Source organism: Natator depressus, chromosome 7 (assembly GCF_965152275.1).
Source record: "Natator depressus isolate rNatDep1 chromosome 7, rNatDep2.hap1, whole genome shotgun sequence".
NCBI lineage: Eukaryota > Metazoa > Chordata > Testudines > Cheloniidae > Natator > Natator depressus.
In genome coordinates this window covers 1,856,159-1,875,474 of record NC_134240.1, presented here as the reverse complement: position 1 = coordinate 1,875,474, position 19,316 = coordinate 1,856,159, and the positions used below count along the sequence as shown (strand labels likewise).

General features: G+C 40.6%; 1 protein-coding gene across 4 annotated transcripts in view; it reads right to left on the bottom strand.

Annotated features, from left to right (window-relative positions):
- PXK (PX domain containing serine/threonine kinase like) overlaps positions 1-19,316 on the bottom strand; it is a 52,731-nt gene that overhangs the window by 5,711 nt on the left and 27,704 nt on the right. The window contains exons 10-18 of one of the 4 annotated variants that reach the window (XM_074957335.1): positions 17,967-18,128; positions 16,511-16,628; positions 15,960-16,038; positions 12,194-12,242; positions 11,090-11,167; positions 9,790-9,876; positions 9,026-9,095; positions 7,584-7,646; positions 659-688 (exon numbers count right to left, since the gene is read on the bottom strand). In XM_074957335.1, coding sequence (XP_074813436.1) covers positions 672-688; positions 7,584-7,646; positions 9,026-9,095; positions 9,790-9,876; positions 11,090-11,167; positions 12,194-12,242; positions 15,960-16,038; positions 16,511-16,628; positions 17,967-18,128 — 723 coding nt within the window. In that variant the 3' untranslated portion in view covers positions 659-671. The remainder of the gene's footprint in view (positions 1-658; positions 689-7,583; positions 7,647-9,025; positions 9,096-9,789; positions 9,877-11,089; positions 11,168-12,193; positions 12,243-15,959; positions 16,039-16,510; positions 16,629-17,966; positions 18,129-19,316) is intronic. The other 3 variants (XM_074957336.1, XM_074957333.1, XM_074957334.1) reach the window with 3 other exon arrangements.

The window sequence follows — 19,316 nt, the reverse complement described above, 5'->3', positions numbered from 1 at the left end:
AACATCTACATGGCAAGTGTTACACCCCACAAGCATGAGTCAGTTGACATGGGCCAGCCACGGGTGTTTAGGTGAGTGAGGGTCTGTCTACACTGCAGTTAAATATACTTTGGTGCAATTGCAGCTACTTGTCCAGCAGGAAAATACTTTACAATATTTACAGGGAGAAAGTGACTTGATGCAAGAGCTTGGTGAGCAGGAGGCCTTCCCTACAGATATGTTGGAGGACGCTGCTCAGGGCCAATGAATCATTCGTTTATCCCTAGGATTTTATGAATGAACACTCCCAACACCTATCAAGGGTTTTTACAGTGCCATTTTTGTTAAGAGTTTGTTACAAGAAATTGAAAGTTTATCAGATACTGTAAAGCTGAAGCCTGACTTGAAACAAAAAAAACCTCAGTAATGAGTTTAAAGCAACAGCAACTGTGAAAATTACATGTTTAAAGGTTGCTAAGAGAATGGGATGCAAACAAAATCATTGTAGTGATAGTTTTTAAAGATGCTATATTTAATTAAAATAATTAATGAAGTAGCTTATGATCTACTTCTTCTTTGTTCCTTTTTTATGCCATGAGAAGTTCAAGGTCTGTGTTCAGCTTTCCCATACAGAAACAGAACATCTTTAAAGAGAGAAATCAGCATTAGCTTACGTTACCGATAATTCATGTTCAAAATGATGTAAGCTCTATTGAAGACAACAGAAAGAGAAAGAGAGACAGAGACAGAGACAGAGAGAGGATACAAGTCATTATTCTGGTTCTAGTGTCATTCAGTCACACTGTTAGCTGTACAGTTAGTTAGGTTACCCAATGGTTATACTCATACATTTTTCTATGAATTAGAATATATTGATTTTGAACTGTTTTAAAATGCCCTTTATATTAAAAAAGCCAAATAATTGTGCACGTAATGTAATGAACTACACTTTTCTGTACTAAAATCCTTATCGACTGATGAAACATTATGTTTGTAATCTCACACAGACACACATCCACCCATCAAAAAATGCCAAAACGTCAAACTCGGGGGGTCTTGAAAGCACTTTTAGTTACACTAAAGTACATCTTACTTAGAGTGATTCAATAATAAAGCTGTATGAGAAACAGCCATAGGAAATAAAATCCATTCATTTTGTATGTAACATTCCAATAATTTCTTTCTACCCTGAAACATTTAGATTATGTATCTGATCTGTACACTCAAAAAAGGAAGAATAATTAAGGCAGTGAAGTTGGCTTATGGTGATGTAAAAGGCAGAACACCAGCACACTATGACCGTCAGCAGGGCATCTTTCTCCTTGAAGGATTTAAAGCCAAAGAAAAAACACCCATAGTCAAGTCCAAATCCTGCTCCTGGGGTCAACTCCACTTACAAGATTGATAGATTCTAAGGCCAGAAGGGACCATTATGATGATCAACTCTGACGTGCTGCTTAACACAGGCCAGAGAACTTCCCCAAAACAATCCCTACACCAGAGCTTTTGGAAAAACATCCCATCCTGATTTAAAAATGGTCAGTGATGGAGAATCCACCAGGACCGTTGGGAAATTGTTCCAAAGGCTAATTACTCCTATTGTTAAAAGTTTACACCCTAATTCAAGTCTGAATTTGTCTCATCTTCAACTTCCAGCCATTGGATTGTGTTATACTTTTCACTGCTAGATTGAATAGCCCATTATTAAATATTTGTTCCCCATGTAGGTATATAGACTGATCACGTCACCCCTTAACCCTCTCTTTGTTAAACTAAATAGATTGAGCTCCTTGAGTCTAACACTAGAAGGCAAGTTTTCTAATCTTTTAATCATTCTCACGGCTCTTCTCTGAGTCCACTCCAATTTCTCAACATCCTTCTTGAATGGTGGCCATCAGAGCTGGATACAGTATTCCAGCAGCAGTCGCACCACTGCCAAATACAGAGATAAAATAACCTTTCTATTCCTGCTTGAGATTCCCGTTTATGCATCCCAGGATCACATTAGCTCTTTTGGCCACAGTGTCACATTGGGAGCTCATGTTCAGCTGATTATGCACAAGGACCCCAAATCCTTTTCGGAGTCACTGCTTCCCCAGATAGAGTCCCCCATCCTGTATGTGTGGCCGACATTCTTTGTTCCTAAGGAACAAGGAACACCCATAAGGCAACTGGGGTCACTCACATTAATAAGGGAAATGGAATCGACCAGAGATGTCCTCTTTCAGCCCCTACCTTCCTGCCTAGAGAAGCTTGCTCATTTATTAATGCTTCCTGGGGTCAGGAGGCATGCAATGAAGAGTGAGTTATACTTTCCCTTTTACACCATCCTCCATCCCATGTACTTTACGTACAACTTCTGACCACAAAAAATGAATGGATTTTTAAGTGAGAGCAGAATTAATGCAGTCGGAAAAAAAAACTGAACATGCAAGGGGAAGTGACAATCACTCCAGCCAAAAGCTCAGAGCCATAGGAACCTGCATTAGAATCAGCATTTGCCACCACCTAAGTAAGATATCTCAAAAAGATTTGGTAGTAAAGCTGAGAGAATAATTTGCAATAGTTTAGCCTCCTTCTCTTAGCAGCATGTCTGTTAGCCAGCCATGATTTCTGTACATGTTATTCCGATTTAATTGATTTATCTTTTGGAACTTTTTGCTCTGTGAACAGATTGCAAATGTGACATTTGAGTTTTCTTGCTTTGTTGTAATTTATTAAAGTCACATAGTATGGTTTCTGCTCCATGATTGGATATGCACACAAGCACTACTGAAACACGTTTATGGGTCCAAATTTCTCTGTGAAAACTCACATATGAGTCTTTGAAATTCACTTTCTGCGCTAGAAGTGTTGGAAAGCAAACACAAAAGGGTCATGAACATAGCCAAAGTGAAATCACTGAGAAATTCAGAGGAATATTCATGGATATTTGTTTGCATTACTCATTATTGTTTGCTAGCAGCTTTAGCACTGGCAATATTAAAACTAGGAAAAAGAAACCAGCCTGAACTTCCATATTTGGGCACTGATTTGCCTTAACCCTGAATGAAGTGAAGGGAGATGAAGGCATATGGCTCTTTGCAGGATCAGGCCCCTCAGTAAGCAATACATTAAAAGTTATTCAAATCCCTCTAGTTAAGAGGCTGCACACATTAGGCACCACTGCAAGGTCCTTCACGCCACTTAGATTAGGCCATTTAAAAAACACAGTAGGTTTCCATTCCACTAGCTGCTAAGTGCTACACGTTCTAATTGCTAATGGGAAAGCACCACAGAAGGCAACCTACCCTTACTTCCTCTAATGTAGTGCGGTGACGTGGCTAATTCCCCAAGCACAGCATTGAACGTCACTTACCAACTTCTACCCCCAAAAGGTTCAGTACAGCACTTCAGCCACAGCATGTGGAGATGTCTAAAGAGAGTTAGCTATTTAGACTCTTAATCCTAGTGCTCACCCAGATCATTATTTTCCTCCACAAAATTAATCAATGAAGAGGCAAAGAAATTGGGCTTCGTGGCATTTTAAAGGTTCTGCAGGTCTCGCCGCTCTTGAAGGCAACACTGTTAAATGGTAGGAGACCAACTTATGTGCTGTGTGACCCGACTCTGAAAGCAACTCAGACTATAGGCACCATTATACAATGTTCTCATTCACCAGTAAACTCTCTAAATGAACAGTTTAGCCTGCTGAAAATACTCCCGAGGACGGAGCTCTGTATTTTGCCCATGAGGGAATCCAAGTTCAACCAGAGCTATAGCCATGGCAAGGTGATGGGACCGTCAGCTGCAGCGTGGGTTTGTTTTTGGAACACTTTAGGCAGCTTTCGCCAAAGATGTGCAACAAAACACTCCTTATTTACAATAAATAAAACTAATGGTCTCCTCCACATGTGTGGAATTGTACTTCTGTGACACGAAATATAAAGTGTAGATGCTAAAAAGAAAAATAAATTGGGCACATAGTACAGCTCTTAATTCACTAGACCTTGCATAACAAGCAGTGCTCTAATAAATGCCTTGCTTAAGGATCCCTTAAAGAACTGCCGGAGTCCTAGGAAAGCTTTGAAAGGAGGACAGTATTCTGAAAGGTTTTGCGGAGTGTTGGTTTCCTGCACTCCTCTCGTTCCCTCTCAAGGCCTGATCCAAAACCCACTGAAGTCAGTGGAAAGACTCCAATTGATTTTAATGGGCTTTGGATCAGGCCCTCACTCAGGTCAGACACCTTGGGATCCAGCTCCCTCTGCTCTCCCTTCCCAGCTCCACAATTGCACATACGGTACTTTTGCTTGGCTGCAAGGGGCCTGTTGGGGACAGGGGTTCATGTTTGACACACTTCCCCTCTCATCCCCATTCACTTCCTCTCAGCATATCCCATCATCACAACATGCCACATTATCACACAACTGCACTGACTCGAACAGGATCCAGACCAGAAAGCTAGAGGAGAAAAGCCTGACACCTCTGCCAGTCACCTCACCAATTAGTGCCCCCATGAAACTTTTGTCCTTAGTCAAGAATCAGGGAATGGGGAATACAGAACGCTGCTTCTGTAGCCTGTATTATTAGGATACAGATATTCAGGCCTGTCTGTAAAGGCCTATACTCTAAGAATTTAGGTGTATTCTTATCACTTAGCTAGTTATAGAGGTACAAAACAAGGATCAAAATCAGTCTGCCTGTTTATAGGCCTTCTCTCACTGTGATAGTCTAAAACGCCTTGTTCTTAAGTGAAGGCCTTTGGCTAAGCAGCAGAGGCAGCCATAAGCTGGGAAGCGACCAGTCACAGACTCATATTCCAAACTAGTCACATTGAAATAAGGTGCTAGTGGGTTGTTAGGCATCATTATCAGGACAGGATTGTATTCCCATCACCTCCAGATAAAGGGAAGAGCCTAGAAGATGTAAAAGGAAACTTAGTTTGATAGCATCCTGTCTGGTAAGAAATCACTTCTCAATAGTTGTGGTTGTGAAAACCCTCATTTCTGTATGTTTTATCTTTATGGCCCCCACTTTTCTATTGTTAATCTGTCTGGTTCTCTAATTGTTTCTGTTTGCTGTATAGTTAATTCTGTTGGTTGTAAACCAGATGTGGGCAAACTACGGCACACGGGACTGTCCTGCCCGGCCCCTGAGCTCCTGGCCCAGGAGGCTGGCCCCCCTCCCCCTCAGCCACACCACTGCGTGGCACAATGCTCTGGGCAGCGGGGCTGCAGAGCCCGGCCTGACCTGGTGCTCTGTGCTGCGCGGCGGCCTGTCCTGGTGCAGCCACGCTGCCAGCCACCAGTGCTCCAAGCCGCGCGGTAAGGGAACGGGGGGGGGGAGGGGGGTGTTGGATAGAGGGCAGGGAAGTTCAGGGGCATGGATAGGGGTTGGGGCGGTCAGAGGGCAGGGAAAAGGGGGGTTGAATGGAAGCAGGGGTCCTGGGGTGGGGGAGCAGTCAGGAAGGAGAGGGGGGTTGAATGGGGCCAGGCCATGCCTGGCTGTTTGGGGAAGCACAGACTCCCCTAACCGGCCCTCCATACAATTTCAGAAACCCGATGCAGCCCTCAGGCCAAAAAGTTTGCCCACCCATGGTGTAAACCAATTAAGGTGGTGTGATATAATTGGTTAGATAACCATGTTACAATATGTTAGGATTGGTTAGTTACATTTCAGTAAAATGATTGGTTAAGGTATAGCAAAGCAGAACTCAAGTTTTACTATATAGTCTGCAGTCAAATCAGGAAGTAGAGGGAGGGTGGGTGGGGGGAATTGGAATCATGTTTTGCTAAGGGGGGAGGGAAATGGGAACGGGAACAGGGACACAGGCAAGGCTCTGTGGTGTCAGACCTGGGAAGGGGACACTGAGGAAGGAAACTGGAATCATGCTTGCTGGAAGTTCACCCCAATAAACATCGAATTGTTTGCACCTTCGGACTTTGGGTATTGTTGCTCTCTGTTCACGTGAGAAGGACCAGGAAAGTCAGCGGGTGAAGGAATAAGACCTCTAACATGTATCTTCTTTCTAAACAATGTTCTTCAGTTGTGTCAGGTTTTTCCCCCCATTAGGTCATTTAATGGTTTGGTTGCACACAGAAGTGGAAAAGGCATATTCCTGGTGAAAATCAGAGACCCAAGCCCCCCTAACTTTCTTTATAGCTAATATTTGAAGTGCCAAAATTATATTTAACCACTCCAATTAATGCAAAATTAGATTGTCTTTTTATACCATCCTGTATGTATTCAGTTTACAAAAAATACATTCTTAAATGGTGGCAGTACTAAGAATGCCTGAAACAAATCAGAAGTATCAACACAATTTGCATGCCACAGCACTTTTTGATTAGCACAAATGCAGGGACAATTTGCATAGAATCAAATATGTTATGGACTAGATCAAGCAGCCAAGAGCACAATGTCAGAAGGATGAATGGCATATGATAGGGTGTTCACACTGGAGATGACACAGAAGCCAAACACACATGCTGAAACTGACAAAGCATATTTTAGTTTAAATCCACATCAATGTCAAGACATGAATCTAAGTAAAAAAACCTAACTTCATTTCACAAAACAAAGATAACTATTTTCTAAACATCTATCCGTTTGGGAAAGGTAGAACTGTTCCTTGCATTTTCATCTAATTCCTCTTTTTTTTTTTTTTTTAAATGCATTCAAATCTTGGAGGGAAAAACCCCAACCAAAACATAAAATAAAAGTTGGCACACCTGGAGGATAACAACATTTACTTCAATACAGAGCATACAGTGGCATCCCAGTATCCTCAATCCAGCGGAACTGGAAGACCGAGTCCTTCTTAGAGAGGACATAGTTAATAATTCTCAACATATTCTGAACTTGACAGAGAAAAAACCTCTTTACTGAAGTTTGTGGACTACAGTGTCTTTTAGAAGGTCAGTTAGAACGAACCAACCACACACACTTCCCTAACCAATTAACGTAGCCTAGATGTAAGAGCTAACGCCGTTCAATGCAACAGGTTCCTTGGACCAGAAATCAGGTGAGCTAGTCACTACTGCACAGGTAGTCGGTATCAATGTTTCCTTCTGAAAACGGATTGTATTACCACCCTCTAATAATGCTGCTCCTCAGTGAGCCTTACACTTACATTTCAAATGTATTGTGGGTTAATACTTGGATGTGCAGCTAACACTCGGGGAGTACAAAGATGATACAAAACGGCTGAATCACAAAACAGAGCACTCCAGAGCCAGCAGACTGGATCACCAGAAAGCAAAGCACGTTTGTGAAATAATGCAAGGTCCAGAGGATGTCTGGAAAGTACCAATCAAGGCAGGATTAGGGTAGTGCAGATTTAGACACAAGCATTTGTATTGGGTGGACAGATTATCTACAGAAGTATTACAGAGAAATTTGTTAAACAAGAAGGCTTTGTATGTTACAAGCCTATCTAGGATGCTCAGAAGACTCCAGCTGTCTGAACTTTTGTCACTAGAAGGTAAATAAATGTCATCTGTACATTTTTATGGCCAGTCCTTGTCCTTAAAACTCTATCACCCCTAAGGATAGAATAGATCATCTCCCACCCTAGAAAAAATCAACAGAAGACAGACCAACACTGCAATGGCTCTTTCGCTTACCTGCTGTAGAGGGTGGAGTAGGGGACGATGGAGATGTCAGAGGGGAACTGGCCCCAGAGCCTGCTAAACAAAATAAAAACCCAGTAACTACAGCTGTGATTTCAGGATTCAACACAGTAACATGGGCCTTCGGAAACAGTCTGATTTTACTGACTACTTCCACTGAAGTCAATGGCTTAATTCCCACGGACTTGAATGGGTACAGAATCAGAACCTGTCTCGACTGATGAGCTGCACAGTGTGGATGAACAGACCAGGCTTGACAAACATCTCAACACACACTCAGAATTCCCCAATGGGGAACACTTCTTTTCAATAGCAGGCAGGCTGTTTAGACTAAATGCTGTTGGATTTCAGAGACTAAATTTTGCTCTCCTTTAGGTGCATGCCACCCACTGCCTGCAGACTCTGACCCCATCTCTCCTTCTAGGAGAGAGTTTTCTAGTCAGTTGCTATAGCTTCACCAGTTACTTTGGTAGCTGACTGTATTTCACAATGAATTGCTTTCTGGAATAGTTACACCCTTTAAGATGGGCACTTCTTCCCCTTGCAAGTCATTTTAGTTAACAGAAACTGGCTGCACTACTGGACAGTTCAGCAGGTGACAGCTTACCACACAGAGCCCTCTTCAGGACTGGACACAGACGCAGAAACTTTTTTCCCTGTAGCTCATTGATTCATTTTAGTAACTTCTTATAAAGAAATATAAATGTCAAGAGTGTTTCCATGTGAAGGACGAAGTATCCAATGGATTGACTGATCAATGCTATTGTAAGCAACCCCACACCTTCCATCCAACGCTCAGAGCACTGAGAGGTTTTCACCTATTAATAAAACTATAACTACCAGTGACAATGTTTTTAAACCCACAATTTGACCATGATGAAATAACCAATAACTGTTCTATGTACTTTAGGCATTCATATAGCCACTCATCAGTTTTTCTTATTTAGCTTATTTAAAGTTACTGCAAATCAACTAGCGGTCAGCATTTAACTTCTTGTCAACTGTCTAAATGGGCCATCTTGATTATCACTACAAAAGTTTTTTTTCTCCTGCTGATAATAGCTCATCTTAATTAATTAGCCTCTTACAGTTTGTATGGCAAATTCCACCTTCTCTGTATGTATATACATATCTTCTTACTATATGTTCCATTCAATGCTTCCAGTGAAGTGGGCTGTAGCCCATGAAAGCTGATGCTCTAATAAATTTGTTAGTCTCTAAGGTGCCACAAGTACTCCTGGTTTTTTTGCAGATACAGATTAACACAGCTGCTACTCTGAAACCAATACTAGGATCAGCTTGTAATAGTCTGTTAGTATACAATAGAAAATTCAAAGTGATTTTAGGTTTTCTAACGAGCATGTAATTTGATTTTTTTTTTTTTAAATCCAAAAGAGAGTGCGCTGTAAACCTGTTGAAAGGACCCTGTTAGTTACCTGAATTGTTTGAATTGCTGTATTTTGCCGAGCGTTCTTCCCCGCTTTCGAAGGCTGAGAGCTTTGACTTCTTTAAGAATCAAGGAGAGAGAAAAGACAGGAATAAACAGCATTTCCTATTATTTCACTGCGGCCCTTACCAAGATGCCTTTGACACATGAGGATCTGCATCAGCCCCCAAGGGGTTATTATAGCATGCAGGGATCACCAGGGCTTTATCCACTCTTCCCCAGAGCATACTCCTACTGTCGCAGTCCTATTGGCCAACTCTGCAGCAGCTAGGGAATCACCCATTGCTGGGGAATATCCCCAGCTGCCCACTTTGGGCAGCGATATGGCCCTACTGCCAACCAAAACAAGGGCCAGGAACTGGTCCTCAAAAAAGAGAGAGCCAGAGATGCAGGAAATGCGCTGCAGATGCAGGAGATAGCTTTCTCATTCCCCGGCAGAACGTGCAAAGGGGGCAGGCTGTTCTATGTACTTTACGCATTCATATAGCCACTCATCGGTTTTTCTTATTTAGCTCATTTAAAGTTACTGCAAATCAACTAGCGGTCAGCATTTAAACATTGCTGCACAGCGCATCGCCTGTCTGCATATGTGAAAACAATCAAACCAGATGTTCTCTCTCTCAGAAGTGTTCCTGTAGGTCATGGGAGTGAGAGCATATCCCCATTATGCTCTCATTTCCTCAGCACATACTACACTAGGAATGTACATACTTCTCTACATGCCAGAAACTCGTGTTAAACAATGCCATTTACCTTTCGTGCCAAGATTTTTCTTTTCTTTTTCTCTTCCTCAGAACCGTGGTGAGACTGAGCTCTTGTCAGTCTTCTATGCTGGTGAATCTTTAGAATATGAGAGAGACAGAGACCAAAACAGCCCACATGAAATGTACAAAACTTTTATCTGGCAACCTCAGAGAAGGGGAAACACTGGAGAAAATACTCAAGTGGCTTTGAATTTTTAAAAAATATTTAGATCTTTGCTACTGGTTTCGGGCCCAAAGACCAGAGTTAAAATAAAGTTAGATTTATAAACGTTTAGGGAACGTTTTGGGAGCCACTCACTTTGGAAATTCCACTAAAGACAGTGGCAGATCCATGCATACAACAGCTGCACAATCAGGCCATGGCTCCTTTACTAGGGAGCGGAGGGGGTATCAAATGTGCTGCAAAAACAAATGTGTTCCAACAATATTATTGTCCACCACATGGACTGGATAGTCTTCCTCTAAAAAGCATTCAGAGATCATACATCTCATACTGATCTCCTCAGCTAGAAGTGGGCCTGTAACAAAACCTAAGACAAAAACATTCCCAAAATTTGGGAAGCTTGGATCTGATCCTAAGTTTTACATCTGGTTTCCTTCCCTATAACACACTGGGGGGGAACCCTGATTCAGACACCCCAAACTTCAGAAACTTTAGATCTGGACTTTCTGACTCAAACTAATCATACATTTCAACAGCCCTTTGAAGACTACTAAATTAATATTCAAGGATCCAAAATAATACAGTCGATTAAGGGCACCAATTGCACTTTCATTTTTAAATGTAAGCTAATAAGAAAATATAATCGCCAGATTTCCAAATTGTCCTCCAGTTTTTCCATGTATTTATCTGCACGTGCAAAAGCCAATACAGTGCACAAAAATCTATCATGTGTGTCTCTTTCATGCCAAAGTGTCAGAAGCCAGGAAGTTTGGCTTCATGCTGTCAATTAGCCATTTTAGCTTATATAGTTTTTAAGCATGATAAAGTTAACTAGAAAAAACAAAAACAAGTTTTTGTTTTATGTTTTAAATACTCTCATGTTCTATCTTACATTGTACAGTGTACCTTTAAGACACCCAAATATAATTCAGTCTAAAAAGAATCTGTTCTAAAACGGTTTCTTACATCTACTGCAATAGTCTCACAGGCACACTTCACCTGAGTAAGATTTATTAAATCTACTGATGAAAATCTAACATTTCACCATTTGTCATATAATCTTTGGTTTAAAAGATGAAGGGAAAAGAATGTCTGTGGAAAAACCATAAAGAAATGCAGATATTACCAATTTCTGTTCTTCAGTTAGTCTCTTTTCTATGCACTCCTTGGCAGTTTTCAATGCCTCTTTTAACTTAGTGGGAATCTGGTAAAGGAAAGGGAAGAATCATGGTATGGGATGTGCCAAGCAGAATTAACACACAGCTTCACTGCCAAACATCCACTTTTAATCTGAGGTATTTTTCGATCTATGATAAGGCCCCAGGTTCTAACACTGATTGTTTAATGAAGATAACTGTGTATCCACCTAGACCACATGGGATTTCTGCAAGCACTGCTCCCTCCAAACCTGGCTGCTAGCCTCAACAACAGGAAAAGAATATGGTGTATGATGGAGGAGTTAAAGCCAATGTTAATCTAGCAGCTGTTCAGATATAAGGTGCTTCAGATCGGACTGTGGACTAACTGATGGTTTAGAGTGGTTCTGTTGATTTCTTATGGGAAGGTTCCAAATCAGTGGCAAGGAGATTGCTCTCCCATGCAATCCTGCAGGAGTCTGTTCTCGCCATTACTGTCGAAACACACGTGGCAAGTAGTTGGTAAAAAGACATGGCGCAAGAGCTATATTATGTTACTCGTGCTTTGAAGAGATTGTTTGTCCTGAATCTCCTACAGAACTTTATGAAGTTCACATTTGTTCATCTTATAACCAAGAACCACCAAAGAAAATTTTGCTGTTTACTTCTCTTGTCCACTATGTACAAGTAACTTCTTTTCTGAGGGACAGTTTGAAGCATCTGCAGAATTCAGTGCTAAGTAGCCTCCCCCACCAACCCTAAACCCTGCGTTTGCTTTACGTTTGTGTCAGTGTTCCTAGTAAGGAACAGCAACTGCCATCATCCTTAAGAAAATCTAATGAGTAAAAAAAATACAAGTGCTCCCAGGGACATGTCAATGAAGGAATCCAGCGAACAAGCTCCCTTGTGAAGTGCTGCTGAAAGAAACAGCAACACTGGTGTCTTGGCAGCCTTGAACACAGCCAAGTGTCTTCTTCCCCACACGTCATACACCCAACCCCACATTTCGGATGGATAGCACCAAGGCCCAAAGCCAGCCACATAACCACGCAGTCAGCAGCAATTCAGGATACGCCAGTGTCGTTCACTTTTACCTTAAACTGTGGTTTCTCGGAATTCGTTAGGAGAACATCACTGAATAATCTGAAAGGAAAGAAAAGTTCAAGCTGGTGTGTTATTTCCAAGAGACAGATAGGATCAAGAAGAGAATACAGCATTACCACCACTCCCTCCACTGCTGCTTATTCTTTGCACTAAGACAAAGTGGGTGAGGTAATATCTTCTATTGGACCAACTTCTGCAGGTGAGAGAGAAAAGCTTCCGTGCTCACACAGAGCTCTTCTTCAGGTCTTTGCACTGGCATTTATATGGTGCTTGTCATCCAGAAGGGTCATAACGTACAAATAGCAATCCTCCCTGACACGTAACCACCTCTGATGTGGAACATAGCAAGACTAGCTAACAGCTTTAGGAGGAGACCAAGAGAAACACTTTGATAGTTGAAACACGGTAATTTTAGTTAGGCAGAATAGAATCTCCCAAAGCCAACTCTCCCTTTGCTTAAAATGCTGTAACGACTACAGGGGCCAGGTATTTGGTGGGGGGTTTGTACATTGCATCTAAAAGATCACTCCTCTTTCTGACAAGAAGCTCTCTTTGCACAGTCATTATATGTTATTATTCAAAACACTAAAGAGCATGGAAAACATCGGAGTAAAGCTTCACATTTCCATTTACCTTGTAGCCCATAAGATTATTTTGCTAATTATATCCTACTAATCCAGCCAGCTGTAACAAATATGTTTCTCTTTCTGAATTAATCCATTTCATATATCATTCTTATATTTTATCAGTATTAATTCCTCTGAAATTAGGATGTGTTGAGGCATATGATAGGTGTTTCCTAATAATTATACATAGAATAAGTTTTGCTGAAATGCAAGAAGCCTAAAGATCAGCTAAATAGCTAAAAGTATGATCAGTTAAGAGTAAGTCAGCATAAAAGATGGCAACCTTTGGCACAGATAGAAATGGTCCCTGAACTTTGGGGAACCTAAGGGGAGGAACTACTCACAACCCTGAATAGATTTATCCGTCTGCAACCGGTTGGTAACCGAAAACCTGGAAGTCGCCAAGAGAGCCTAGGTGGGCAGTTTTTGGAGTGAGACAATCCTTAATATGTAGAGAGTAAGTGTCATAATCCGCTAAGATATAGGATAAGGGGACCCATACATTTCTTAGGGTACAGAAACAAGATTTGGGTATAGTAGCTTGGGCCTGAATTATATAGCGTCAGGATCCTATAAAATACCATGTAAGGATATCTTAGGGAGCTTTTTCTTTTCTTTGTTCTCCTATATTCTGTAGACTATCCTTTTAGCTACCTATCATTCTATCTTCCATCACACTATCAGCTCAGCTTGTGTAGTATAGTATAACAACTCAGCATTCCGAACTATTGGGACCATCGTCTTATTGGGCATGCCAGGAGTAAGGCTAGTCCTTCACCCCCTATTACCGGGTCCTCAAGGAAGGGTGTGAGTATGTTAGGTTAAGGTACTTATAATAGGAATGTTACCACCAGGAGTTTTGGAATTCTTGTACCGTTTTGCAGTCATAAGTTTCATAGCACTTATTATTCTTTTGTTAATCTCAATAAAGTATTTATCAATTTGGTATTGTCCTCAGTATAAGTGTTTTTGCCAAGCACCCCAAGAGTCCTCTCCTGATATAGAGCTTGGAGTTCTTGGACCCTTTAGTCTGAATTGGACAAGAACCTATAAATCTTTTGGTCGGATGCGATCAGTGGCGAGCCATAACTAACCCATAAAATTCAGAACAACCACCTGGATTTTAACACTCCAGTTAAAGTAACTGAACAAGGGAAAAATGTTTCCCTCAATCCCACTAGACAGCAGCAACAATGCAAATGATTAACCCTCTCTTCTCAGAGCACAGGGGAAGTACACTAGAGGGCAATGTTAGTCTGAAACTAGAAATATAACATTTCCAGCTACTTTCTATTTCTTTGAGAACACACTAGAAGGTTGTCCAGTGAAATGTCAGAGTTAAATCCCCCATGACCGATAGTTTAGAATTTTGACACTATTGCAGATTACCACATGTTTACGCAAGTGATGAACTTATCCAACTTCCCAGATCCAGAGTAGCAGCCATGTTAGTCTGTATTCCCAAAAAGAAAAGGAGTACTTGTGGCACCTTAGAGACTAACAAATTTATTTGAGCATAAGTTTTTGTGAGCTACAGCTCACTTCATCGGATGCATGATGATGAAAGCTTATGCTCAAATATATTTGTTAGTCTCTAAGGTGCCACAAGTACTCCTTTTCTTTTTATCCCAGATCCAAACACTCAGGAACAATAGTAGGCAGAAAATTCAGAGAAAGGTGTGATAAAGTTGTCAGAGCCCCTTTAAAATCCACTTGTGCATTTCTTTTTCCCCTCCCCTGCTTTTTAATTATGTGCCCTTGCCAAAATTTAACAGACGCTTTCTACAGAACAGTATTTTATTTAAGGAGAGAAAGGTTTATTTTTATTGTATTGGCATATATATGAACCCAGAACCTACACATTCCAAATCGTGCTGCATGTACACATCAGGTCAGACTGGACATGGATTATCTTCTCTAACTCATGACCTTTATAAATTCTTACACCGATACCATTTCCCTGTTGTCAGATTTCTGTTCATTTCCTCTCTCCCCCTCAAATAAAAAAAGACAGACAACAAAAGACAAGACTGCAGTGACCCTTTCCCACCAGAGAATATGGAACTCCACAGCACACCCCAAAATGTGTGGCAAGCTACGCACTGTGGGACTAGTCGACAATTCTAAAGGACAGAACACTACACTTCTGCCCACTCCCTATTTTGAACACGAATGTTGAACAAAGCAATAAAATCTACTTTGTTAATCACATCGCAGGCTCACTACCAGTCAAATCTATTAAGGATCACTTCTAGAAGGAACAGCAACCCACAAAGTTCTGCATCTTAGATGTTTTCTTATCATCCCTCCATGTACTTTTGCATATGTTCATAACTGATGGCTGGGCCCTTTAAATAATCACAGCAACATGCTCTATACATCGAGCTTATGTTTTTCAGTGTTAATTACTTCCATTTTTCAGGATTTGTTTTTAGCAATTTGAATTTTATGTAGAGGTCCAAAATCAGAGGTTTTCAGGGCTCTCTCTATATACCCTAAAATAAGTATGTATAGAATGCAAATGTTATATATTTCCTCATTACAGTAATACATACTGTAATGAATTATCTCCTGTAATGTTCCCTTGCATACTTTAATGTAGAACTATTTTAAACAGCACTATGTTAAAGTGCACTTGGGAACATTTAGTGTACATCAGCAGGATCTACATGGACCAATTAACATGCAGCACATTAGTGCGCTTTAGAAATCTCACCCCAGTACTCCACATTACTGCTCCACATAGACAAGCCCTCAGATACAAGTAACCATTTCCAGTGGGTTTTTTTGAAATGCCCATTTTTTCTTTTTTAAATAAAATAAGCAGTGTTTTACAGGTGTTTTCAACTTTAATCAGTAATCCTTCATTAAAACGCAAACACCCGAGTGGGTGAATGTATTGTATGCTACAACGTAGCAAGGGTCAGAATAGTTTAAGGAACATCAATCATATTTCACAAGTGACGTACATCAAATAAAGTTAGACCATTAATGCTCTCATTGAGGAGAGATTATTCCTCCCCCCAAAAAACCCTTTATTATGAATGATGAGAGCACAGAAATTATATTAATATGAGAAAAGCTAACAATACTACAAAGTCTACAAAAAAACAAGGCAACGAGAACTTACGACATCTGTAAGATCTTGGAGACAGCTGGCATACCATTCTTTATGGCTTCACAGGAGAGTATGGATTCCAACACTGCCACTTTAAAAAGGAAGGAAAAGAAAGAATGGGCAGATTTTTATACTGCAGGAACACGTTTGCTAACACTGCTTTCCTTGGTTTGGGACAAAAGATTAGGCACTGTTGTGTAACGCTCCCTAACTAACCTTTCAACTAAGACAGTTCAAGAGCAGTAAATATTACTTTTACTAGATGATCAGAAACTGTGTAGTAAAGAAAGAATGACAAAGCAACTCAGTGTATCTGTGCTGTATGTATTTCTTCAGGGAAAAACGAATCTCACAATATAGAAACGTACAGGTATGGTACATTTTCTATTGTAGTTAGTTCAGCAAATAATTATCCAGCCTCAGAAATCTCCTTCTAAAGCCACAAGACGTTTTAAGTAGGTTTCTAGTGTATTCCAATATGTCCTTTTAGTTTGATTAAAAGAAAGGCAGACAACTGAAGTTACTTTAAACAGAGGCTAATACCTCCCCAATAGTATACTGACCGACTGATGCCGATGGAGCAGGAGGGAAGCCGTCCACTGGGATTGAATCTGGAGGTCTCCCATACGTCATTTCATACAGTAAGTGACCAAAGCAATGTACATCAACACCTTCTAAAGTCTAGGACGACAAAAGCCAACTTGCTCGAATCAAGCAATTTTGCACATTTCAGTTTCAAGATTTATAATGATCCATTAGAGAAGGATGGGCTTGTGATTAGGGCACAAGACTGGGACTCAGGAGATAAAGGTTCAATTCCCAGTTCTGCCATCAAACTGTGTGACATGGGGCAAGTCCCTGTCTCTCTATGCCTCAGTTCCCCATTGATAAACATAATCCCAATCCTCTCATGCTTTGCCTGTCTTTTCTATTTAGATGCTAAATTTGGAGGGGAAGAGCAGTCTTACTATGTACACAAACTGCACCCAGCCCAAATGGCTCCTCTAATAAAGTAACCCCTTCACAAGTGATCAATTTGGCATTTTCAGTTGCAGGTGACAATACAGCTTAATAATTGACCTAACTATTTTTTGTGCACACAACCCTTATTCCTACAAAATAAATATAGGGTTTTTGAAAATCATAATACTGAAAGGAAGTCTTGAGCTAGCGCATTTTTCTAATATTATTCAAACAGTAAACACCGAGGTTTAATATACTATATGTAAATGTATTAACAGGAATAGTACACATGCCCACACCACCACAGATTTCTAACCAGCCAGTAAGTAGATAAAAAGGAAAGTATCCAAAGAAAGAACTATTTGTACAAAATACCAGAGAGAGTTTAGTGCATTTGGCTTAATTTAGCATAGTGACCTAAGTGTTAATGGAGGATGGATGTTCACTGGCTTTTAGATTTAGGTTTAGTAGCAGACACACATATGTGGCTGCACTTATTGGCTAAGACTTTAGTAAGTTTTGATGGCACGGATAGTTAATGTAGCCATGAACTTTTGAAAGTTTCTTTGGCAACTCAGTCCAACTGTTGAACAAGGTCAGCAGCTGTGCCATGTGATACCTTATGTAATTTATTACGAGTACTTGAGAGCAAGGCAACATACCAGTTAAAAGCTTGCAAGTTCTACAACGGGGCAGATTTCCCAACAGAGGGAAAGTTAGGTCTAGCTTCTCTGCAGACACAGAGTGTCCTGTGATGTGCAAATCTGCACCAACTCCCACCCAATTTATGAGTTTTGAAGAGCCAGATGTCTACATAATGCCTCTAGCCCATTCATCTTAGAGAAAACATTCTCTATTTCATTCCAGGGATATAGTCTAACTTGAGCAGATGCCTACAGAAGTCATACTTTCTACAACAGCATTAAGGTCACTTTTCATGGTTGATAGACTATTGTAATATTTTATTGTCAAGCACAAATTGTTTTACTATCACATCTATGATGAATTTTCACATATGAAATATCTATTTGTCGCTTTATATTTTAAGTGACTTACATTAATTTTCCGAAATTGTGAAAAATATGATCGATAAAAGGATGGGAGTCCCAGCAAGGAATTCTCTAGATCCAGCAACCTGCATGTATCACCATCCAACACCACATTGGAGGAATGTAGATGCCCATAAGGAAATCCTTTCTCATGCAAGAATTTTAATACCTGAAAGATCAAAGAGAAAAAAAGTGTCACTGCGAGGACATCTCTTTGGATGATTGTCAGACAACGTTTGAAGTGTACTTAAAAGAATGCACAGTGGATGGATAAGCTCCCCAAACTCTGGGTCTTTCATTTTTCCCCATTCAGCTCCCACCTTTTAGCCACACTGTCAGAGTCAAGCCATCTTCTACAGCTCTTCATTCACAGACTGGACTGGCACCACATGTATGATCGCACTCATCCCTATACCTCACCTGGTGGTTTCCCCAACCCATTAGGCTCTAGAGGTTCACGTTCTCACATTCCTCTCTAACAACTGTTTCCTCTAGCCACTTCAATCAGAATCTGCTGCATTTGGGTTTCTTTTAACATTGCACATAAGTAGCTGGAATCTGAACCATCCTGTCTTCCCCCATAAAGGAACTATCCTGGGAGATGCACACCTGTATTGCTCTTCTCCCATGGACTCATGGGAGTTTCCCAGCAGACTGTGGGAGTTTGACCTCTTCTCCCACAATTCTACAGGGCTCCCAAAAGGGCTTCTGAAAACTCCCGGAAGCCTCTGCTTCAAAGCATCATGTCAGAAACAGTGGGATAGATGGGGCAGGACACCAAGGATCAAGAGCAGAGAAAGTTCTTTTGGATAAAAGGATCTCTGGCTCTGGTTAACATTGGTGCCAAGATTCATGATTTCTCACCACCAAGTGCTAAAGGGATAAAATAGACTGGACTAAGGAAAACATCAGAAGAGGAGATATTGTACTATGATCTTATCAGCATAGATAATATGATCTTAATCAAGAGATCTTGAAAGTTGACACTGATCAAACAAACACTCACAATAAACCTGGAAGTCATTTTCATGTAAACAGCACCAATATTGAAAGGTTCTTGGAGCAGAATAAGAGGCTGATAAAAGGGGTTTATTTACTGTGTCTTAAAAATAAGAAAAGGGTCAAACGGAACAAAAAAAGTCTACAATATGGTTTTAAAACTTTTTTTGGAAGACATACATTTAGTGATGTAGACTGCAGCAAGTAAGAGAGATTTAAAAGGACGCCGCTAACTTTAATTTTTTCTTTAAAATTTACTAAATTGGAAAAATTCCAGTTTCTGATGGAGCACCCTTTTAAGTACTTTAGCCGTATTTTTTCAAAAAAAAAGTTACGATAAAAGCACTGATAAGGGTAT